Source organism: Myotis brandtii, unplaced genomic scaffold, assembly GCF_000412655.1.
Source record: "Myotis brandtii unplaced genomic scaffold, ASM41265v1 scaffold525, whole genome shotgun sequence".
Classification (NCBI taxonomy): domain Eukaryota; kingdom Metazoa; phylum Chordata; class Mammalia; order Chiroptera; family Vespertilionidae; genus Myotis; species Myotis brandtii.
Window position 1 is genome coordinate 4,985,787 of NW_005369915.1, and position 24,858 is coordinate 5,010,644.

The window sequence follows — 24,858 nt, forward strand, 5'->3', positions numbered from 1 at the left end:
AAAAAAAGTTAAAACAAATGCACCTGTGGCCATCACTGCCCCCCTGGATCGCTGCAGCGCCCACCAGGGGGCAGTAGCGCCCACTTTGGGAATCACTGTTTTATAGTATTACTAGAGGCCCACTGCACGGATTTGTGCACTGTGAGGTCCCTAGGCCTGGCCTGTGGGGATCAGTGGACCTCTGTGTGGCCTCAGCCCGGCCTTACCCACCAGCTCATTGGGCTCCAGCCCACACAGCATGAAGTAGTACGTGAAGCGGCAGGTGGCCTGGAGGAGCCCCAGCCTGGGCACCGCGCTCGCCAGCCATCAACCCGGTGTCTGGCATCTGTCTGTCAGCTGAGTGGTGCTCCTGCTGTGGGAGTGCACTGACCACCAGGGGGCAGCTCCTGCGTTGAGTGTCTGCTCCATGGTGGTCAGTGCATGTCATAGCTACCGGCTGGTCATCTTCTCGTCCAGTCATCTGGTCACTTAGGCTTTTATATATAGAGATCATTCTTGTGTTGTGTTATATATGGGTCAGAATTTAGTGACACTCTCCTATACTCTAATTACTGACACTAGAATAGAACTGCATAATGGTCAGTGTGTCTGACTCTTCAATGTGTTCATCTCCCCCTCCCCACCCCTGCCGCCACTCAAGTGATGGGTCCAGGCCACCAAAGCATCTCTTTCTAGTGATTGACAGAGCCATTCTTAGCCAATAAGAGATGAGGGATGGTTAGCTTTGAGGTTTCAGAGAAAGATTTCCCAGTTCCTAAGAAAAGAAAGTCTCCATTCCTTTTCATGACTTTTTTCTTGGAAGTGATTTTTGAACCTGAGATATGATGTCATGATTGAAGTTTAGCCTGAAGGTAAACTTGACTTTCTGAGCATGGGGATCTGAGAGACAGATGGAACCAACTAAGGCTGCCTTACTTCTTGATTTCCTGTAATACTAGGGAATTTTTATTTTTTTATTGTGGAAGTTGTTTCAAGTAGAGGTTTCTGATATTTGTACTTAAAATGTGTTTTTTTCTTATATACTTTGTATTTTTGCCTAAAGGAGCTAGCTCTTTTTCTAACAACTATTTAAATATTTCTATAATTTTGTTTAAGCAACTTTTGTGCACCTCTTTGCGTTTATGTTTTAATGACCCAACCCATTCAGATTCAGCTGCACATCCTAACATTAGACTTGTGTTCACTAGGGAAGCTGTGGAGAAGGGAATGGTAAATGAGAGACTCTGTGGAGAAGGGAATGGTAAATGAGAGACTCTGACTACAAATATCCTTTGGCAATGCCTGATTAATATGGCTATCATTAAATGCTATGTAACATGTCAAGTATTTCTTTATTATTAAATAAAAAGTGTATCTTTAAATCTTATTACACTACTTAGTTATTCATGAGAGGTATTTTCTAGAAACACATGCAGTGCATCATGGACCACAAATTTATGTAGTACTATAGCTAAGTCATTCCCTGTTGCAGATGCTTTTTAAAATCGGAGAAGTGAAGTGTGTGTGTTTTTTTAAAAAATGGAATAGACATTATATTTCCATTTGCAGAGACTTTTAGCTTATGCAATATAAGTCAAACACATTCTGACTGAATTTTCTCCAAAAATTTTCTTTGAAGTATAGGGTGCAGAGGAGGAGGTAGAAACTAGTACATTGGGCCTGATGATGAATTGTACTTCCTGGGACTAAAAAGTGGGGGACAGAAACTAATTTTGATTATGAAAATTTTCAAACATACAGCAAAATTGAAAGAAAAATACAGTAATCTCCCATATCACCAGTTTACTTACCCAGAGTAATACTTTCCTGGGACTAAAAAGTGGGGGACAGAAACTAATCTTTATTATGAAATTTTTCAAACATACAGCAAAATTGAAAGAATAATATAGTAATCTCCCATATCACCAGTTTACTTACCCAGAGTAAATAATTATTAATAATTTGCGGTATTATTTTTTTTTTTGCATTGGAATTTGCCTACGTACACACATTTGCTTAAATTATTCGGTCAGGTGCAGGCCTTTATTGAGGTATAAGTGCGCGAAGTGGACTTACGTTATGAATGACATTCAATAGTCTCTACATTGTCTGGCTTGATGAATAGTCTAATGATTTAGTGGCTAACCGTAATTTATTTAAAAGATTTTTATAGTGAAATTTAGGTAACTGTAATTCTGTCTCTGAGCCAGGATTTCATCCATTTATCATCTGTCTCAGTCTCTTCTGGCTTCTATAACAACACCAGAAACTGGGTAGCTTATAAAGACAAACGCTTATTTCTCACACTTCTGGAGACCGGGAAGTCCAGGGTCAAGGCACCGGCTGATTGGTGTCCAGTGAGGTACCACATCCTACTTGGCCATCTTTTTGCTGAAACCTCACCTGCTGGAAGGGAGAGAGGGAGCTGTCTGGGGCCTCCTTTGTAAGGTCATTAATCACATTCATTAGTTCTCTGTTCTCATGACCTAGTCACCTCCCAAAGGTCCCACCTTCTATTGCCATCACCTTGGGAGTTAGATTTTCAATGTGTGATTTTGGGGGAGGAGGACAAACATTCAGAACATAGCACTGTCCATCTACCCTCTACATAAGGAGTCTCAGTCTCTCTCTCACTGAATAGATGGGTGAGAGAAATATGACTCTTTCTAGAAACATCTAGAAATATGACTAGCATATTTGAAGAGAGCGGGACTGAGCGAGTGAGTGTTAAAGGAGGGTGCTGGAGCAGATTAGGAAATGAGCGTTGGAGTAGGGAGATGGGCAAAGTCAGGGCCATGGGTAGCCTTGTAAGTGACCTGGAAGAGTCTGAACTTTCTTCTGAGGGGATGGTGGAGCTTTTGGAGGATCTAGCTGGCACAGAGACATGATCAGATTCATGTTTATAAAGATGTAAATGGAGCCCGGCCAGTGTGGGTCAGTGGTTGAGCATAGACCTATGAACCCATAGTTCACAGGTTTGATTTCCGGTCAGGGCACATTCACGGGTTGCAGACTCAATCCCTAGTATCAGGAGGCAGCTGATTCCCTGTCGCTCTCTCATCGATGTTTCTATCTCTCTCTCCCTTCCTCTCTCTCTCAAAAACCAAAAGATCAATTAAAGAGAAAAGATGTAAATGGAGAACTGATGAGAGAAGCAAGGACACGAGTGGGAAATGTGGTGTATAACCTGGGCTAGAGTGATGACCATGAGGGTGCTGGACGACAGCACATACTATAGTTTTTTCCATTTTTTATAAAATTTTTCAAACATATAAAGAAATTTAAAAAACAATATCTCTAGCACCATGATTTAATGATGGCCAACTTTTGGAATGCTTACTTTATCTGTCTCCCTTTTGCTCTAGGTATACATTTGCTCAGTTTCTTTAGTAAATCTTCACTGTGTCAGGCAGAAAGATGTGTTTACAGCCTGATTGTCTGGCTTGGCTACATATTAACACCAAAACCTTGGCCAGATGTCATCATCTTGCTGCACATGAATTTCCTTGTCTGAAGCAAGGGTAATACCTTCTAGGATTGGTTGTAAGATCTTAAAGGGATGATAAGTGATAGATACTAACTCACGGATTTTAGTGGTTTGTGTAACTGAGCCCAGAGGGAAAACTGGACTTCAGGCTTGGCTGTATCCAGGGGCTCGGGATTTACTCTCTTTTCTTATCTGTTGGCTTTATCTCTCAATGGTAGCAAGAGGGTCACTGACAGTTTTAGACTTACTTCTTACCTCTAGTCAAACCAGTGGACATGGCTACTGCTTGACCTCTGTCTGTCTCCTTGCCCTAGGTCCTGGGGTTAGTTAGACCAAGGTCATGTAATCATGCCAATGACTGGGGCCAGAGTATTTGAAGAATAAGGACTGGGGTTGATCGGGTGCCACAGGGGTGGTGTTGGGAATTCCAGGCACTGTCTGGAGTGTACCATATGCCAAGGGAAAGTAGGGAAGACAAGGGAGAAGGCTGCAAAAACAAAAACTCTGCTTAGCACAGTGACTTAACATTGCGTAATTGATAGCCATTACAGCAGGTATCATTGTCAAATTCTGGAATCTTTTATAGTTACAATCTTTTCTAGGACCGTAGTTTAATGATACCTTTGAATTTGAATAACATCAGGACACACATATCTTTTACATTACAGCAGTTATCATTGTCAAATTCTGGAATCTTATAGTTACAATCTTTTCTAGGACTGTAGTTTAATGATAGCTTTGAATTTGAATAACATCAGGACACACATATCTTTTTTGACATATACCTTTATTCTTCTATTGACCAACACAAATGGCTTTAGAGCCAGATTTCTCGAACTTGAATTCTGGCTCTGGCACTTCTACTGGGGTGATCTTGGCTTAATCTTTTGGGCTTCAGTTTCCCCCCATTATTTTTGTCATTGTTGTTTTCTGCATGGTAGTTAAGTGCAAAATGCCAAAATAATTGTTACAGTGTTCATATGTAAATAACTTATTTTATTTTCTTTTCCACAGGGACCTCCGAAATAATCTTATTAGTAGTATAGATCCTGGTGCCTTTTGGGGACTGTCATCGCTAAAAAGATTGTAAGTGTTTGATTTGCTTGCTTATGAGTTTGAACTGTTTCTCATATAAGTAACCGTTCATCGACTTTAAGCTTTCACACGATAAAAGATGGGTTTTTAACAGTTTTGATAAGTTCACCTGGCCAGATCCTTGATAGAAAACAGAGAGTTTTAATATAAGTAGCTTAGAAGGAATTAGTTTGCATAGCTATTTGATTTGTTTGCTGGTTGTGTCCCTCGTATGTTAATAAAATCATTGCTGCATTGGCTTTGTCTGTTATCATTCATCTGCAGCTAACTTTCAAGTTATGAGTGCAATCAAATCGGATCTGTTGTAAATGCTATATCAGTTGAGGTGCCTTTCTATTAATGATTTAAGGTCTTGCCATTTTCATGTATACTTTATGTATTATTATTATTTTAAAACCTTAGGACCAATTTTTAGGCTAAAGCTGAAAACTCCTCTCCCCATCCTCCCCTTATGCTGTTTCACAATTGTTGAGAAGTAACCCTGCATTCAAGCCAAGTAGTGCTGTCTGTCCATCATCCTTTATTCCTTCTAAAGGCATTTATTGTGTGCTGGCTGCTTGCCATACTCTGGCTTCTCTTGGATAGCTATCAGACTCTTGGGGGGCAAATAGGTGGATAATGAAAATACACCCTGCAGACGTGCTGTAACAGATAACACAATAATAATCATCAGGGAAAGGAGGGACCACCAGAGAGGGAATGGCCTGCCACAGGAGCAGTGACATTTAGCTTTGGCCTTGCTCTTTGTATGGGAGAATACCAGAAGAGTGGGCATAAGGATGAACCCATGTCTCTTGGGACAGTAGTTTAGCTCTTTGGCCCCAGTCTAAAGTGGAAGGGGGAAAAGAATGTTGGGAGGTTAGGCTGATCAAGGTGGGACTAGGCTTTTGTAGGCTTTGATGATCTCTTGCCATGTGAAAAAAAAATTTTCAAATCCATTGTTTAGATGGGAGAGTAGCATAACTTTATGTATATGAAATTGATATGATCAGATTTGTATTTTGTGTTTCAGACTATCTTTTTTTTCATTGAATCTATTGGGGCATTGGTTTGCAAAACCATACCGTTTTCAAGTGTACAACCCAACAAAACATCATCTGCACACTGCATCTTGTGCCTGCCGCCCCAAGCAAAGTCTCTTTCTATCCCCACTCCCCGCCCCCACCTTTGCCCACCTCCTTCTACCCTGATGACAGTAAGGAGAAACCACTTAAGTGCAGAGAATCAGGGACACAAGATAAAGTGGAGAGAGGCCAGCTCCATGCTTTCCTTCTTTTTCATAGGCACTCTTTCAGCCCCTGTCTATCTCTGTCTCTGTCTGTCTCTCTTTTGATTCCATCAGACTTTCTTATTATTTAAGTTTTTTAAAAAGTTCAAGGTGCCTGAGTATTATTCACGTCTTACTTGTTTTCCATCGTATCTGTATATTAAAGCTGGCTATGCTTGCTCTTAGTTTAATCATGGCATGACTTACTTAAATGTTGACACTGACCTTCCATCCTAATACTTTGGACATCTTGTGGCTCTTATTCTGTCATTCAAAACCTGCTCACTTCTAGTCAGATCATTTTTAGTCAGGTCCACTTGTCAGAGTTGGCCATGCTAATTTTCCAGGTGTTTTTTTTTTTTTAAGTTACATTTGCAAGTAAAATTAACTTTCACCCAACATTTATTCTCTCCAGGTCTCCTCTCAATTCCCCCTCTTGGACAGTCTTGGAAGATTAAGAGTAGTAGGAGTTAAAGGATTTTCTCAGTCTTGGGAAATTTAAAATTTCAGGCCGACTCTGTAGAAGGGAATTTATTGCCATGGCCTTTGTTGCGGGTGGGGGCAGTCATTCATGGTGTCCGTCTGGCTCTGTGTGCACTGGGGGAGACACTCGGGGATGTGAGGAGGAGACTGGTTTTCTTCTTCCCCATTCACGCTGCTCTTCACTGTTTCCCAGTAAAGGCTTTTTAATCAAACAACTCAGAAAAAATGGCCTGTCTGGGGTAGGTCAGTGGGGCATGGAGACTGGAATTCTAGAAAGGGAAGATAGGATTGGAGGGTGGGAGGCACCAGTAAGCATGAGAGTTGCAGTGGGTCAGTAGAGTTCAGTACCAGCAGTACCAGCAGGTTTAGCAGCATGAAGTGGTAAGACAGAGACCAGCATCAGTTCAGTTGCACAACAGACTCATTGAGCCCATTTTCTGCTCAACGGGGAGCCAGGGTTCAGAGATACAAGGTAGCTGGGGAACCCCTGGAGGCTTTGCGGTATAGTGGAATCATATGCACAAACCAACAGCCTAGATATGGACTTGGAATCTGCTTACCGAGAGGGGAGCCATGGCAGAGTCCAGCTGCTAATGTCTTGGAAGCCGTTAGGATTCAGCCAGATGGACACAGGCCGGGGTGTGGAGCACAGGCATGGGCAGGCAGCACACCTCCCCAGAAACAGAGTCCTTAGGGAGCGGAGGGCAGTGGCTAAGTGAGCTTGACTTATAACAGCAGCTCACTGTCTCTGTGCTTCTTACCAGGGGCACACTGACCCCGTGTTTGGATGAGTCATTTCGAACCTATGCCTGTGAACACGAGTCCTAAAGTAGGAAGCAAGAATGTAGGTCCTAGACCTACCCTGTGGCAAACTCTGGGGCCAAGATCAAATCATCTTTTTTTTTTTAAATAAATATATTTTGATTCATTTCAGAGAGGAAGGGAGAGGGAGAGAGCGAAACATCAGTGAGAGAGAATCATTGATCAGCTGCCTTCTGCATGCCCCCCATTGGGGATTGAGCCCAAAACCAGGGGGTGTGCCCTGATAGGGAATCAAACCGGGACCTCCTGGTTCATAGGTCGATGGTCAACCACTGAGCCACCCAGGTTGGGCCATCTTTGTTTTAACTGTCCCTCCCAGTGATTCTGACACTGAAGTGTGAGAAATTCTAGAATATTTGAATCATTTTCCCTCCAACTTTTTTATCCAAGGGGAGGGGTGTGACGTCATACTGCCAGGAAAGATCACTTATTTTTACCTTCCCTGATTGACACACTGTAGTCACAGCTTTTTTGGAAGGAAGCTTATTTTTTTAAAAGGAAGATTAATCCTAAAAATACCTCCCATGTCAAGATGGAGGTTGAAGGAAACTGGACTGTTAATAAAACGCAGTTTCATTAGGATGTTTTAAGGACACTGCAAAAATATCTCAGGTTCTCCATTGAGTTCTTTATCCTTCAGTAAATAATTTCTCAATTACTGCCATCCAAAATAAATATATAAATTTCTTGTTCCATAGCATTGAATTTCATGACTAATATCATATAGGCATCGCCTTAGCATTTTTCATTGCATTACCCATTAAGTAGTCTCTTGTGTCCTTGCTGAGGAAGGTAATTGCCGTTTGTAATGTTCTTCCCATTAGAAAATATATTTTTAATTCCACACAGCTGACTTGTAATTGAATGTACGGCGTACAGCTTGCAAGCTGAGAGGGTCTTAGATGTAAAACTCAGTGAAATATAAAGATACTCTGCAGTAGTGCTGTTTCATAGTTGCTTATAGATATGGGCACATTTTTAGGGTCCTTAAATCATTCATTTCAATTGTGCATCTCACCTAACAGGCACGCGATAAGTGTTTTTGGAAGTGCACCATGCCCTTGTCTTTATCTTGTAGATACTTTGAATCAGGAATATTAAGTGGCTTTCTGCAGAATAAACTACCAGAGTAGATGAAACCTAGCTCCACTCAGTGTCCTTTTCGCTTTATCAACAAATTCAAGCCGGTTCTCAATCTAAATGAACACCCATTATCAGTACCTAATACCATTTTAAGTAGATATAGCTATAATGAAATTGTTTCCCAAAGAATCGATGGTAATTGCACCATTTAAAGCTCAGAATTGAGACAAGAGAAGGAACAGAGCCCAGAAATGCTTGTTTAAGCAACAACTCACAAGATGATGCCTCATTTTCTTAAACAGTAAAAACCTAGAAATAAAAGGAAAATCAGCTAGAACTTTTTTTTTTAAGTCCTGCAAGATTAAATACTTAGCTTTAATCGTCTGAGAAGCGTGAGACTAGCAGACACGGATAAAGATTTGTATTGCTTAAGATTCTTTTATCAAAAGTTGCATAAGAAAGGGGAGGCAGAACTATGAGATTACAGAACCCCAGGATTACCCAAGCTATGGAATATCTAAGTGAAAAACTTAGCGAGTAGGTTTCAGTGCTGTGGCCTTATCATTTCTCATCAGATTGACACTTTTTCTTCCAGCCAATCGATGATTCTCTCTCATCATTGATGTTTCTCTCTCTCTCTCCCTCTCCCTTCCTCTATGAAATCAATAAAAATGCTTTTTTTTTTTTTAAAAGAAGGTGTAAATTCTCAACTATAGGAAATAAAATGGGAAGAAAATGTGATAAAAATAGTTTTGAAAGTTTGGTTTAGAAAATGTGTTCTCATTCTTTTATCAAAATTTAAAGCAGTGAATAGATCTAAATCTAACAACTGATAAAAGTAAAGCTTCATTGTTTTAGGGTTTTCTTGCAATATAATTTACATCCCCTGGTAAATGATGAAAATCATGCCATCCTTTTTGAAGGTTATAGAACTTATCAGTTATGTCCCAATTAAAATGTAATCTCCAGATTAAGATGTAAAGTTGTGTTCATTGTCCTTGGTGTGAAGAAAAATAGTGAAGAAAGAATACAATATGGGGGGGGGGGGCAAAAGTAGGTTTACAGTTGTAAGTACTCAAAACAGAATTTATTCTTGTATTATTATTTATTTGCATTATACCTGTAAACCTACTGTTGCCCACCCCTGTATTCACTAAACTTTTCACATAGATGGAAAGGAAAAGGGTTTATGGATTGAGAAGAGAAAATATTGAGAAAGTAGCATTTGATGGGAACATTTGCTAAGATTTTGGAGTGATGGGAAAAAAATAATCGAGCCATTACATAGATACTGTTAGAGGATATCTAGGTAATGGCCCAGTTATTTTTTATGGAGCCTAAGTGATAGATCTCTGAAGTAAAAGCTCACTCAGTTGTGCTTTCTTTACTTTGAAAACTTCTAAGTATTTAAGGAATGAAGTTAGAAAGCATTAAGTTTCAGATGTTTTTGAGGAGATAAAAGTTCCAGCATTTATTTTGATAATTTGCTCTCTTTTTTAAAAAAAATAATACATTTTTATTGATTTTTTAGGGAGAGGGGAGAGAAACATTGATCAGCTGCCTCCTGCACGCCCCCTACTGGGGATCGAGCCCCAAACCCTGCCATGTGCCCTGACTGGAAATTGAACCTGTGCCTTCCTGTAAGGACATGGGACAACACTCAACCACTGAACCACACAGGCCAGGGCGATGACTTGCTCTCTTATCCATCATGTTAGATGTTGGTTGAGATGCGATGGGGCTCTGTTCCCTCCCTTTTCCCAGCATAATTAACTGTGTAGGTCATCTAGGGACTTGTATCACAGACAGCAGGGTAGGTTCTCATGTGTGCACTTCAGTTGTATCTTGGGTCATTTTACAGGAGTCAGTGCTTGAAACACAAAGGGCACTATAAGGAAGCAGAGTTAGTGTGCACGTGTCAGAAGTAAGCGAGAGCAAGGATTGTTGCCTCTCCCGTGCCCTAGTATCTCTCTTGAGGTAGGTAAGTATCTTGGAGATGTTGAAAGGAAAGGTTTTGTCTGATACCTGGCTGCTGTTTTTTGAATATTAAATGTATGAAACCTTCATTAACCAAGAGAACTGATTGAAGACATCCTGCCCCCCCTCTTTCTCCTTAGGGATCTGACAAACAATCGGATAGGATGTCTGAATGCAGACATATTTCGAGGACTCACCAATCTGGTTAGATTGTAAGTACATCTTTCTTCCCTATCCTATATAACAAAAGCCTAATATGCAAATCAACCAAACTGCAGAACCACTGGTGGAACCACCAGTCGCTATGATGCATACTGACCCCCAGGGGGAAGACGCTCAACACAGGAGCTTCCCCCAGCTCGAAGGCCCCAGGCCAATCAAGGTGGGTGCTAGCGAGGGGCCCCCCCCGCCCGATCTCACAGATTGGTCCTGATTGCTGACCAGGCTTAGGGACCCTACCCGTGCACGAATTTCGTGCACCAGGCCTCTAGTTAAGATATAAGGAAACATTTGAATCGGTATCCAAGTATTTATAAATGCCTGTGCCATGTTTAATATTCAAATAGTAATGGTACAGTAAAAACTGAAGTAGGTAGAGAATAAGGAGGTTGGAATTGAGTCACGGAGGTACTTTATAATGTCATCAGAACATAATATCGCATTACTGCACACGCAGGGACACACACAGACACATGGTGCACTGTATGCTCCAGGGAACATGCTAGTATGGAGAAAGATGATTGAAAGCTTTGATATTATGGGGAAATTTTTTGGAAGAGGTAAAACTTCAGTTTATGACCCAAAGGATTGGAGACATTTGGATCTTTAGAAAGGAAAAGAAGCGGAGCAAATGATGGTTGGAGGTGGAAATAAGAGCGAGGTCTATTTGTTAAGGAGAAGGTGAGTGGTATTATGAGTAAAATGACCATTTGAATCGTGCCTGTGACCTGCAGAATTCCCATTCGGTATCCACTCTTAGAGGCTCCAAAGGAAAAAGGCATCTTTTATTGTTCTTTTAATTTGCAGGTATTCTTTTTTATTTGCTTGCTTTTTTTAGTTCCTAGGCAATTCTGTGAGGATCAGAATCGTTTTATCGAACTTTTTATATCCAGAGACATTTATAAAACCCCATCCAGTGAGGTTCTGATTGAAGTTCATTATATATTCTTTGGCAAAGGATTGGCATTTGTGTAATAGCAAGTCAGCAGGAACTCATTGCTGCACGTGTCATGGGAACAGCTGATCTCTCCCAGATCAATTCTCTTCCTCTTCCCACTGGGGAATCCATGTGCCCCATCATCATCTTCTCCCCCACTTGACACATTCAACCCAGACTCCGAAGGCCTCCTGGGAGGTCCTAGGACTTCTTCCTTGAGAACTCCAGGTCTACCAGGACAGACACAGAACAGATCTTGTGGTGGGTGGGTTATGCTGCCATTCTCCCAGAGCCCTTGGTCCCCTTGAGTGTCAGAAACCTTCTGCACATGGGCTCCACATCCTGAGCAGTCAGCCACCACCATTGAGCACCTACTGTATACCTCAGCATGTTACTAGCTGCCAGAGGTACCCCAATAAATAAAACACACGGGTCCCCTCCCCTGCTGGGGTTCATAGTCAAACCTGGAAGAATCATTGTGGGTATAACATACTACTCAGATTGTAGCATGGGGTGTTTGGGTTTTAATCCATATACAATGCTGCAAGGGTGAAGACAGTCATGAAAGCCACCTGGTGCAAGGAAAAGCAAGAGAAAAGGCCAACACTGAATCTTTCATTTTAAACCCTGCACTCTTTCCACTTTGCTGATGTTTTTACTCAGTCACTGTGAGTTGCTGCTAATCATTCCGGCCATACTTTTTCTTTTGTATTTTAGAATTTTTGCTTTCTTAAATGATATAGAGTAATTCTAGTTGCAATGACAGCATGACTAAAGATCTGGTTTAGTGAGGTAACCTTCAGGCTCACCTGATATTTTATAGAAAAATCCTTATCTAACAGAAATAATGTTTAAATATTTACTGCTTTATACGAGGCTAAGAGCAATTTTCTTTTACAGCCTTGGAGAAATATTTGCTAATTGTTCCCTCTTTATAAGATTTAAAACAACTTTTATACATTCTTTGTAATATTTCGTGATTATAGGGCACTTTAGGAAATATGAAATAGTACACAAAGATATCTTGGTTAGTATTTTTTAAAGTGAAATCATTTCCTTTTTCCCCCCAGAAACCTTTCCGGGAATTTGTTTTCTTCATTATCTCAAGGGACTTTTGATTATCTTGGCTCATTACGATCTTTGTAAGTAAGAATTTTTTTTTCTTCTCTCTCTCTCTCTGTCTCTCTGTCTCTCTCTCTCTCTTAGGTTTTGAAAATTAAAACAGTTATTACATGGTTTAAGAGAGTTCATGGGAAAATCTTGTGATATTTGCAGAAATTAGAATCTTTCTTGAGAGCTTGCATTCACATTGAAAAACATACTGTAAACCTTAGTATAATACATTTCAGATGGGGGCAACCATTTTCTCTTTAGAATATTATATGTGAAATCTGTATTTCAAGGTAATACATTGGTAATTCTTTCTCTTTGACTTTGTTTTCAAATTAGAAAACATTTTGTTCTTTGACTAATTAAATCCCCTAAGTGCAAAGTATTCCTCCCTCAGAAGGATTTGTGCTTCAGAATCTTTTTTACTTCAGAGATTTAATTTGATCCTATAACCTCTTCACCTACGGAATTCACAACCTATTACATTTCTAGGAGTGTTTATGTAGAATATCTATCTGCTTTATGAAGTCAATATAAGATCATATTTACACAGTTCTCTGTATCTTTAGAATTGATTGAATTTCCCCCCCAAAAAAGTTTTTTAGCTGCGAGATAATTACAAATATTACTTTTGAAAGTAACTGTATTTCCAGATAAACCTTAATATGTTTTAAACATTCAGTTATGCTAATTTCTATCAGACGTACAGTTAAATGTAATGTTTTTCAGATTTTTGTTATATATAGCTCATGAGATTGAGTCTCTTTTCCCATGCTACATCGTCTTCCCTACCCAGTGCCTCTGTTCTATATATGCTGAATTCTTTTCTTTTTCTCCCTTCCCTTCTCCTCTCTTCCCTTTTTTCTTTTTTTAATCCTCACTTGAGGATGTTTTTCCATTGATTTTTAGAGAGAGTGGAAAGAGAGGAAAAGACAGGGAGAAACATCAATGTAAGAGACATGCATCCACATCAATTGGTTGCCTCCTGCATCAGCCCTGACCAGGGCCTGGGCCAGGGAGGAGCCTGCAACCGAGGTATGTGCCCTTAACCGGAATCAACAGGATCCCCAGTCCTAAGCTCTATCCACTGAGCCAAACCCGGTAGGGCTCCTCTCCTCCCTTTCTTTCTTTTCCCACCTCTACCCTTCCCTTTGCCTCGCCTCTGCTTGTCTAAACCTATCATTTAAACCTCATGAAGTACCTTCACTGGGGTGCAGCTAGCAGGTGAGCCATCCGTCTGGCCCCTCCTCCCGTGGTGGTCATAGGTGGGTCCTCCTAGGGTCACATTGGATCAGACTCCATCGGGTCTCTTCTCATCCAGAGCTGCTTTTTAAGGAAAACACCTCCTTTGGGCATCGTTAGTGATGTTCAAGTCAGTCTTTGCTGTGAAGTTTAGGAAATAAGAAAAACCGCAAAGAATAATCTGGCTCTTGAGACCTTGGGTAGCAGGAATGTGGGAAGCCTTTTCATCCCCAAATTGGGTTAAATCGCCAGTGTTTTTACTTGGTAGTTTCAGAAAGTGACCAGAGGCTGGCGATTAGGAATTAGAAATCAGTCCAGTCATTCTTTGGGTACTTTTTTAAAAGTTACTTTCTCTTTGCTTTTGTTGTCCCAACTCCCCCCACCCCCACCCCTCCTTTTTTATTGCCAAACCTGAGACGAAGCCTGTGCCAACGCACAGTCTGTGTTAGAAGCACAAGTGGTTATGTTTGCTCTTTGCACTGTGTCAATTTATTTGTACAGACCATGTGGCACACTCGTTTAGTTATATTTACATTTGTTCCCCGGTTACATAATGCCCTCCAGGTTAGCAGAGGACAACTTTTATTAGCTGGACTTAGTGAGACTCACGGCTCATGAATATCTAGTGCTTCGTATAAAAATACTCAAGAAATTATTGCACTAATGTACAAGCTATATATGTCCTCTCTTGGTTTCTTACATCCAAGTGCCAAATTATAACACTTCTTGCCACATATGAAGATAATTCTTGCCGGGCCAGTGAGGCTCAGTGGTTAAGCGTTGACCAATGTACCTGCAGGTCACGGTTCGATTCAAGGTCAGGGCACATGCCCAGGTTGTAGGAGGCAACCAATCAATGATTCTCATTCATCATTGATCTCTCTCTCTCTTTTTTTTTTATCTCTCTTTTCCTCTCCCTTCTCTGAAATCAATAAAAATGTATTTTTAAAAAATATAATTTTCTGTTTCCTTTCATATTAAATCTTACCTTTGTGATGGGTTTGAGTGTGAATCCCTTAAGTTTGTAAATGATTACGGTATCCCTTGGCACATAGCAGACAGTGTCAGAAAGGACCCCATCCTTGAGGGGCTTACTCTCCAGTCAGCTGATGAGTATGACCGTGTGAAACCATCATATATTGCTTTATGTTGCTCAAATTCACAGGACAGTTGGCAGGCAGTTAGCCAAGAACATGGAGGTGATGGCTGGGAAAATTGGAGTGGCTTCACGAGGCAGTATTAGTGCTACATGTTTTAAGATGAATTGGTAAGCCTCTGATAGGCAAAAAGCATGGGGCTTTGGTATTCCAAAACCCTGGGTTTATGGAGCTTATTGCATAGGTGAGGGCTGATGCATAGATTTTGTTCAAGTAGCAATTTGGGTTGAAAGCAGCGTGAGTCCCCAGATCCGTGGGCGGCCGTGCTGGAGTCAGACCCTCCGCACATCATATCCCTGGAGAGGAGACCATATCCAGTCGATGGCGGAGGTCACCGGTGGGGTGAAGGTGAATACACCACCCAGAGCCTAAGCCACCATAAAACCAAAGTGCTGTCTCCTTTTATTCACCGTAATCTCTAATCTGTATTGTGGTTGCTACAGAGAATTTCAGACCGAGTATCTTCTGTGTGATTGTAACATCCTGTGGATGCATCGCTGGGTGAAGGAGAGGAACATCACTGTGCGGGACACGCGGTGCGTTTACCCGAAATCCCTGCAGGCCCAGCCGGTCACGGGCGTGAAGCAGGAACTGCTGACATGCGGTAAGCGGGAAAGAAAACACAGAGAGCATTTACTGTAACTTACTTGCCACCACATTTTCCGTGACAAACTGTAAAATTCCCTTTACATGTTGATGGAACTGAATGCCGCCGTTAATCTTCATGGATTCAATAATATTTCGTTGATGCCAACAATTAAGTCAGCTCGGTTGGAATTTAAGGTTCTTAGGCTCTGAACAGCTTTATGAAAACCAATTTCAAAGAATAGCAGAGATCTTCAGATTTTCTGTCAGTTGACAGATTAGGGATTTGTTGATAGTAATAAACTCTCAGGATGCAATCACTGTTTGTTGGTGGGGGCGTGAATTGATACAGCCTTTTTAAGTATAGTTTGGCAAAACATACCAGTGCTCTTAAGTAGCTGATACATTTTCATCCAGTAATTCTGTATGTAAAGGTGTATTCCTAAGAAATGTGTGTTAAATGAAAAAACAAAAATACACATCAAACAAAAAAACAGTCCTAAGGTGATAGGAGGAGATTTCGACTTAGTCTTTGTGTTTGGAAACAAACAATCCTATCATTTTTTTCATTTTCTCTTTATTATCATTTTTATTGTTGTTTCACAGATGCAATGTGCTCATTGGGAAAAAAATTAAGATTCATGAAAATAAATAATGTATGTGTATGTCAAATCATCATGATGTACACTTCAAATATTTTATAACTTTGTTAATTATACCTCAATAAAGGAAACAACTAAAAGCATCAAACAAAACCCATACTGCATTTTTATCACTCCCAGAGATATGTTGATTTATTGTCTCCTTCTTTTTCCTAGGCTTTGACTGAAATATCATATTTTCATGCTCTTGTAACCTTTTTTAACTTGAAATCATGTAAACTTATTTCCTCATCATATAAAATAGATGCATACCAATCCATTATATAAATGTAGTGTAACTTGACAACTTCCTTATTACTGCATATTTAGTTTGGTAATAATTTCTCACTCCATAAACAGTACAAGGATTAATTTCCTTCCATACATTTTTGCATACATACAATTTTCCTTTTGGATAGACTACTAAAAGTAGAATTGTTATGTCAGACAATGGACCAAGTATTTTAAAGGCTTTTAATGAGCCCATGATTCTTGAATACTTTTTTTCATATATATTTAAAATTTCTCCCTTTTGTTTTTCTGAATGAAAGGAAATATATCAGCTCTTAAAATGTGATTATAATATGTGGAATCTTAAAAGATTTTTCCTCCTTTTTCTTTAAATATTCTAAATTTTCTGCAATGAGAATGCATTACTTTTATAACCAGAAACCAGTGGTTTAATCAAAGGTAATACAGTCTCCAAAAAGTATTTTTAAATTGTATCTATATCAGCATTCTTTTTGTTACCATTTCCCTTCTCCAGATTTAAGTATCATTTAGTTAAATATCATTTTATAATTTGTTCTTTTATTTATTACTAGAGGCCCATTGTACGGATTTGTGCACCGGTGGGGTCCCTCCGCCTGGCCTGCGGCGATTGAGCCGAAACTGGCTCTCCAACATCCCCCGAGGGGTCCTGGATTGCGAGAGGGCGGTTCTCGGGTGACGCACCCCAGAATCGGGCTCCTCCTCTCTGGTTCCAGGTGTGTCACCTGACAACTGTAGCTGCCAACTCACTGCAACTTGGCAGTGCGCATCATAGCTACTGGCTGGTCAGCCAGTCGGCAGGTTGCTTATGCTTTTATATATATAGATTATTTATTTACTTACTTATTTAATGATTTTTGTTAATCCTCACCAGAGGATATTTTTCCATTGATTTTTAGAGAGAGTGAAAGGGAGGGAGAGAGACAGAGAGAGAGAGAAATATTGATGTGAGAGAGACACATTGCCTCCTGCAAACGCCCCGACCAGGGCTAGGGAGTACACCTGCAACTTAGGTACGTGCCCTTGACCAGAATCAAACCCAGGACCCTTCAGTCTGAGGGCTAACACTCTATCCACTGAGCCAAACCAGCTAGGGCTACAATTTGTTCTTTTAGTACTGCTTCTGTGGCCATCTCGTCGTCGTGATACCACCAAAAAGGAACCACTCTGAAAGTCAGAACTGATTACAAAATGGTTTTGTTTTAATTTTGCCAAATTTGTTTTCATCTGGGATCCACTTATCTCAGGAGCAGCCTTGTTTGTGCTAGTATTAATGTGTCATTGTTGAGGAATGTTTGTTTTTCCATTGTTAAAGTTTTAATTAGAATTTCCATAACTTTTTATTCTGGCGCCTGCATATAGTATTGTATTTGTTTACTGAGTTTGTTTTACTATCTCTAGATCCTCCCCTTGAATTACCCTCTTTCTACATGACTCCATCTCACCGTCAAGTCGTGTTTGAAGGGGACAGCCTTCCCTTCCAGTGTATGGCTTCGTATATTGACCAGGACATGCAAGTGTTATGGTATCAGGATGGGCGGATCGTTGAAACTGATGAATCGCAAGGTATCTTTGTTGAGAAGAACATGATCCACAACTGCTCGTTGATTGCAAGGTAAACCTTTTTAAAGTCAAAAACTGTTTTCTGTGGATTTTATTTATTGTTTGAGAATTGTAATGTTTAGTTGGCGTTTGAGTCAATATTTTATCTTCTTGCATTTAAAAATGCAGACATATGGTTTCCTGATTGTTACTCATCTTGTAAAATTAAGTAGCTATCTTTCCATCCAGTTTTTTTTTTTTTTGAGGGGTGGGGTATAGGATAAAAGAGAAACACTGTTGAAAAATTAGAGACATTTTGTTTAAAGTTTTAGGAGGAATGCTGTAAACTTGTAGTGTCAAACTTAATTTCTACCTAATTCCTGCTGCTAAGCTCAGAGTTTCACTTTTAGGAATCACCTAATTTTCACTGTTTTATGATTAATGCTACATTTTAAGATACTTCCTTTCTCTACCCCACTGGTATAAAAGAATATATCACCTGTCTTGTTAACCCCATGGCTGGTGTGAGCACCAAAATACTTAATTCAAATGAACTTTTTAAAGTGTAAAAAGCAGAGTAAACATATATATAATATTATTGCTCACCATATATTTTACTTTAGTAAAATCTTTATCTGTAGACATTGGATTCTCTCTCTCTCTGACTCCTTCTTTCCTTCCTATCAATTTCTTAGTAGGAATTTTAGAATTCTGCTTGAATTTTAAAGAATAAATCTGCAGTTTCCAAACTCTGCTGAGTCACCCTAGGGTAGTATCACAACAGACCTATAGAAGTCACATGAAAAAATCAGAAACTGAAGGTTCTCTTAGTTCAAATTCATGTCTTGGAATTGTGGGGTAGGCTATTCTATTTTATAATTTGGATCTCTACTGAGATTTCCTATCTGATTATTAGAAGCATATTTTCATTTATGTCTTTTAACATATTTATAGCAGATGCTTTAAAATCCTTTCCAGGCAGTTCTAACATCTGGGTCATCTTGGGATCATCACTGACTACTTTTCTTTTGACTATGGCTTATATTTTTCTATTTGAAAAAATACATATTATTTATATGTCTAGTAATGTTGGATTATTTCCTGGACATTGCGAATGATTCACTATAGAGAAGTCAGTCACCTATAACCTCTGGGCTAAATCTGGCCTGCTGGGCCTGTGAGCTAAGAATAATTTTAAATGGTTATATGTTTAATTGTTACAGAAGTACCTATATAATATCCTCAATTTTGCTTCTTGGCCTTTGAAGAAAAAGTTTGACCCTTGACTCCAGATTTTGTTCCGTTCACGTGAAGGGAGCTGATTTTTTGTTTCCTCAAGCAGTTAGCTTGGCTGAATCCAAACCCCTTTCTGTGACAGGCAGCTGCTGATATCTACGTGCATCTACCCTATCTGTGTGTAGATGAGGGGTCAGCTAGAGATCTGGGTAGATTTTATATGCAGACATTTGGGCCTAAAGCCAGGCTCCTTTCTACCTTTGTCCTGTGATTTTTCAACACGTCGGATTGTGAATTTCTATTTGAGGAGGGCATGTCCTTGGACAGAAGCCATTAAAAACAATTTTATGATTACCCCCCAGGGCCAATGCCTTCTTCCTAGTGTCGGCTCCTCTCTGGTTACTGCTTGCTTTGTATCATTCAGTGAATTCAGAGAGTTGTCATTTTGTTGTTTGTCCAGAGCTGGTACCTAAACTGCAGGGAGGGTGGTCTGATAGGAGCTGTCTTCCGCAGAAGCAGAGTTCCTTCGTTAGAAGCAGTATGTTAGTCCCAGTGAGAAAACTGGTTGTCATATTGTTTTTACTGTGCTGATAATTTCATACGTGTCTACGTATGTTAAAACGCAGTGTAAGCAGTGACTATATGAATGGACCAAAATTGGCATATGATACAACAGTAGAGTTTTAAAAATACAGGGGCCCCATTTCTAAAGAAAAGAACTTTGATTAATGTAGAACCCTTAATTTTGATGATTGTAAAATAACTAGATTAATATGATCAATTTATTTTTACAAATCATACCTTATTTGAAATTCTTTCTGGAAGTGCAGAAATATGCTAAGGATAGCAGCCTTGCCTAATATTTTTGTGGGCAGGGACACTTGACTAAAGTGAAAATCTTTCGTGTGAAGACCGAGAAATCCTTTACCCAGGGTTAACTCAGAAGAATAAGTTGTAGAAAAAGGAAATATGGTTATTGAATTGGTCTCTGAGACACCTGTTCATTCTTCATTGGTCTCCTCATGTTATTGATCCTTGATCGGTAAGACTGAGAATTTCTAGTTTTCCTCAAAGATGAAATTGAAGCTGCCTTTTTTTCCTTACATTCCAAGTGTGCTGCCTTGAGGATGCCTGAAAATTTTATTCCGGTGATTGGTTTTCGACATTGTAGTTATGGCTAAAAGTTACCTTAAGAAATATTTACAAAATATATTAGGACCATAGCTCCCAGCAGGTGTGTAAGGTACCCAGGACACCATGTGAGTTTACAGAGGTGCCAGGGGTATGTTAGGTTTCTGAGGAACAATAGCGATACTCGACATTTGTCGGACACCACACAGCTACCAGCTCCAGGCAGTTATGCTGTCACCATTAAGTCATGCTGAGTTCCTTTTGCTAGTGTCATACTTTGGGACGTAGGGTTTTTGTCGATTACTTTGCTACAAAGCAAGTACCAAGTGAAAAATCACTGTGGAACAAGAAATAAGTATATCATTATCCAATCTGTATCTGATGTTTGATTAATTTTATAATGCCCGACAGGTACACACAGGCCATTAGATATAGTTGTTATTTAAGAATGAAATGTTTCTTCCAAATTGATGTGTAGTATTTTTTCAAATGGCTAGTACATTATTAGGACCTAGATGCAGATTTAACTTGGTAATTGGAGACTGCGCCATGAGAAAGTTACCTCGTCAGTGAAAGGGCTGTGAACCAAGAAGGTTTGGGAACCTATTCGATCCCAGATTGCCAATTCTTTTATACACTTCTTCCTAGTTCAGTAGAGTCATATGAACAGAAAGTGTGATAAACTTTCTGGTTACTTAAATTCAATGCCAGATTCATTTGTGTCACTTTATTTGGGAATCAATTAATTACAGTGTATTGATTTATTTACTGATAGTAAAGAGAACATTGTCTTTGATTCAGAATAATAGTGCCTCGAAGTCTTCATTAGAACATTTGTTGTTGTGTAGCCATTGATGACTTAGGAGACTGGAAAAATGTGTATTAAACTCCAAGACATAATTTTGTAAGTTACTTCAATGATACTTTATGTCTAATTACTTATCATTTGTATCTACTTAGAAGCAAAGCCTAATTTGTCCTGTGGGGGTGGGGAGTAAAGGTTAATTAAATGTTCTGACATTTGCTCTTTAATGACTAGGTTTTGTATTAGAGAATTGTGACTTCATCTTGCAAATCAAATTTCCTGATAACTGTTGAGATATGTAGCCGTTTTGGAAATTAAAGTATACCTTTATGTGGAAACTCCTTTTGTTAAGCCATTAATTAGTGATTTGCTACCTCTTTTTAGAGACTTAGCAAGTTATTTCTTGTATAACCCTTTTTCCAAAGACTATTTTACCTTAAATGTTTTCATAATTACATACTTTAAAATATGAATCTTCTTTGTTCATGCTTGAATCTTTTCCTTAGAATCAGTGAGAAGGTAGATGTTGGTTTTGCTTTGGAATGTGCCGCGATGTTTCTGCCTTTGCACTTGCTGTCCCCTCTCCCTGCTGTGCCCTGCTCTCCCTTTTTCTGGGAGAAGTCTCAGGCATTATATGCCATTGCACCTTATTCCTACTTCTGTTAGCACCCTTGCCATCATATTTAAGTCTCTTAACCTGCTTGTCCTGACTTGCTGCTCAAGTACTTAAATGGAGGGACATTTTTAAAATGTGTTTTAATCTAACACGCGCGTGGCCCACAATGTCCATTCAGGCGTATTTGCTAAATGAGTGATCGAAGTCCAGGTTGTTTCCCTTTTTGCCTGACCATATTTTCTCTCTTTTTAAAATCTTTCTTCATGCAGTGCCCTAACCATTTCTAATATTCAGGCTGGATCAACTGGAAATTGGGGCTGTCATGTCCAGACCAAGCGCGGAAACAACACACGAACTGTCGATATTGTCGTGTTAGAAAGCTCTGCACAGTACTGTCCCCCCGAGAGGGTGGTAAACAACAAAGGTGACTTCAGGTCAGTGGCATGAAAGTGACTTGCTCCATGTCCCATTTTATCCCCAAAGGCACATAATTTGTCTCCTATTCTCAGTAAGAATATTGGAGAAATGTATATGTACATTTACGTTCAAAGGCTGTTAAATTGCATTGTTTACCCATATCTTCAGAAAAAAATCACTTCTACTGTCGTGGTAAACAACCTGCTTCCCTATTTATAATGGTCTGGCCCTCTAGCAACTTCAGCACGAAATTACAGCTAATTTGCCTACAAATGTCAGGTGGTCATAATAATCTGGCCACTCAGTGTATATAAATGGGGAATATTGCTATATCTATCTATACCTATACCTATACCCATACCTATACCTATACCTATACCTGTACCTAAAGATACCTATACCCATACCTTCACCTACACCTACACCATACCTATACCTATACCTATACCTATACCATACCTATACCTATACCATACCCATAATATACCTATACCTATACCTATACCTATACCTATATCTAACCCATACTCATACTATACCTATACCTACACCTACACCTACATTATACCTATACCTATACCTATACCATACCTATATCTATATCTATATCTATATCTATATCTATATCTATATATTCTTATATATCTAAGGACTGCACTTTAGAAGAACAATGATTTAAGAATCATTTACAAAGATAAAAATACAAATGGCCTGAACTTTTTCTCAAATCTGTTGATTTATGAGTCCTGAAGGTAGAGCTAGAAATGTTCATTTTTAACAGGTGATTTTATTGAAAAAGTTAAGAACTATTACTATGGTAGGGAAACATTTTGGAAATTCTAAAGTACAGAATTCAAACTAATAGTATCTTCCCCCTCACCCCCGCAAAACTTTGCAAACTTTTATATTACTAAGTCACTTTTAACTACTGGCAGTTAAGTGGAACTATAATTAGGAGAAACACATCCAATTTCACTCCCCCATTTTGTTCTTCTTGCTTAGCTGCCAGAAGAATGAAATGGGGGAGGAAATTGGATTTGTGTTTTTTGTTCCTTTTTTTTTTTTTTTAATTCTCCTTGACCTGAGTATATGGAAATTGGCATTCGTTATTGCCAATAGGTAAATCTTTGGGAAATGAAAGCTATTGGGCGGACTGAAACTTGGGAGCCATTGGTATTGGACTCAGTTAACATGAGCAGAACAACTGAAAGACTGCAAATTAAATTTCCTGATAACTATTGTGTTAATTTTTTTAGAAAGTTTAGAATTTGTGAGAGGTAACAACTTTTACCTTAGACTCGTTTACTTTTAAAAAGTTGCTTGAAAACATCCTTAAATTTATTATTTACTCAATGTACTTTATGTTCAGGATTCTAATAATATGTAGTCGATATAAATGAAGGGGAATATGTTGCTTTTAAAAGCAGTGTGAAGATTGTGAATGCCAGTTTGTATTGTTTGTGATTGATACCACTGCTGTCTCCTTCATGTACAGCCCAATTTTTAAGGATAAGAAAATCCTTTGGTGTTAGTCTTTCAAGTCCAAGGTGAAGAAGCCATACAACATCTTTAGCTGAGCTAATTCTTCATTGCTTTTTAAAAAATTGTCTTTTTTTAAAATCTTCTTGACATGAATATGTGGAAGTCAGCATTTATTATTGCTAGTGGATAAGTCCTTTATATTGATTAACTGTTAATCTATAATACTTACATTAAAGTAAAATAGATAACATTTGTTAATTTTGTTATAGTCAAAATATTTCGTTAAATAATTATAATAGTTTCCTGTTTATGGTGGATTTTCTATTTTTACTTATAGTATTTGAGTATTTTATATTTTTAAAAATAGAAGAGAAATCTAATCATTCAGCTGATTAATGAATTACTCATCTTTTGACATGCCTTAAGGTATTAGCATTTAAACTTCCACTGCATTTGTAAGAATTTAGTTTAGTGTTGCTTGATCTATTTATGCCAATTTTTAAAAAATATATATTTCATTGATTTTTTACAGAGAGTAAGGGAGAGGGATAGAGAGCTAGAAACATCGATGAGAGAGAAACATCGATCAGCTGCCTCCTGCACACCTCCCACTAGGGATGTGCCCGCAACCAAGGTACATGCCCTTGACCGGAATCGAACCTGGGACCTTTCAGTCCACAGGCCAACGCTCTATCCACTGAGCCAAACCAGTTAGGGCTATTTATGCCAATTTTGATGATGAATTATATTTTTTGTGACGGGTATAATTTAGCAGTTCCTGTGTTGCCTGTCAGCTCTAACTTTTATCAACTATGTTCAATTTCATTGCCAGTTTTAGAGAAATGGAGCTCAGATAACAAAGATTTTCCCAGCTCAGTTCGTGATGCCCTAGTCATTTGCATAGGGAGGGGCTTCTCCCAGGCAAATTCGGTTTCATACTGTGTTGGGGGCCTTCAAGACCCCTCACCCCAAGTGCAGACATTTGCTAGAAGGCCTACAGGACTCAGCATATAGTTGCAGTGACAGCTAAGGTGTACTATGGTGATGTAGTAAGGTACACAGCAGTGTCACAGGGACCCACGTGCAGGCTCCTCCTTGCTCTCTCCCTCCCATGGGGCTCACGCAGAGCCTACTCCTTCTCCAGCCATGAAAAGGCAACAACCTCTAGCAGTGTTTCTGCCCGGGGAAGCCCATTGGAGTCTCAGCACCCAGAATTCTCACTGCTGGTCATGTGGGCACATAAAGTTTCAGACTTCCAGGAAGAAAGCAGGTGTT

At 39.3% G+C, this 24,858-nt stretch overlaps 1 protein-coding gene across 1 annotated transcript in view; it reads left to right on the forward strand.

Moving 5' to 3' along the window:
- ADGRA3 (adhesion G protein-coupled receptor A3) overlaps positions 1-24,858 on the forward strand; it is an 82,690-nt gene that overhangs the window by 7,152 nt on the left and 50,680 nt on the right. The window contains exons 4-9 of the mRNA XM_014548891.1: positions 4,481-4,552; positions 10,334-10,405; positions 12,420-12,491; positions 15,302-15,462; positions 17,756-17,969; positions 21,954-22,118. Of these exons, the coding sequence (XP_014404377.1) occupies positions 4,481-4,552; positions 10,334-10,405; positions 12,420-12,491; positions 15,302-15,462; positions 17,756-17,969; positions 21,954-22,118 (756 nt within the window). The remainder of the gene's footprint in view (positions 1-4,480; positions 4,553-10,333; positions 10,406-12,419; positions 12,492-15,301; positions 15,463-17,755; positions 17,970-21,953; positions 22,119-24,858) is intronic.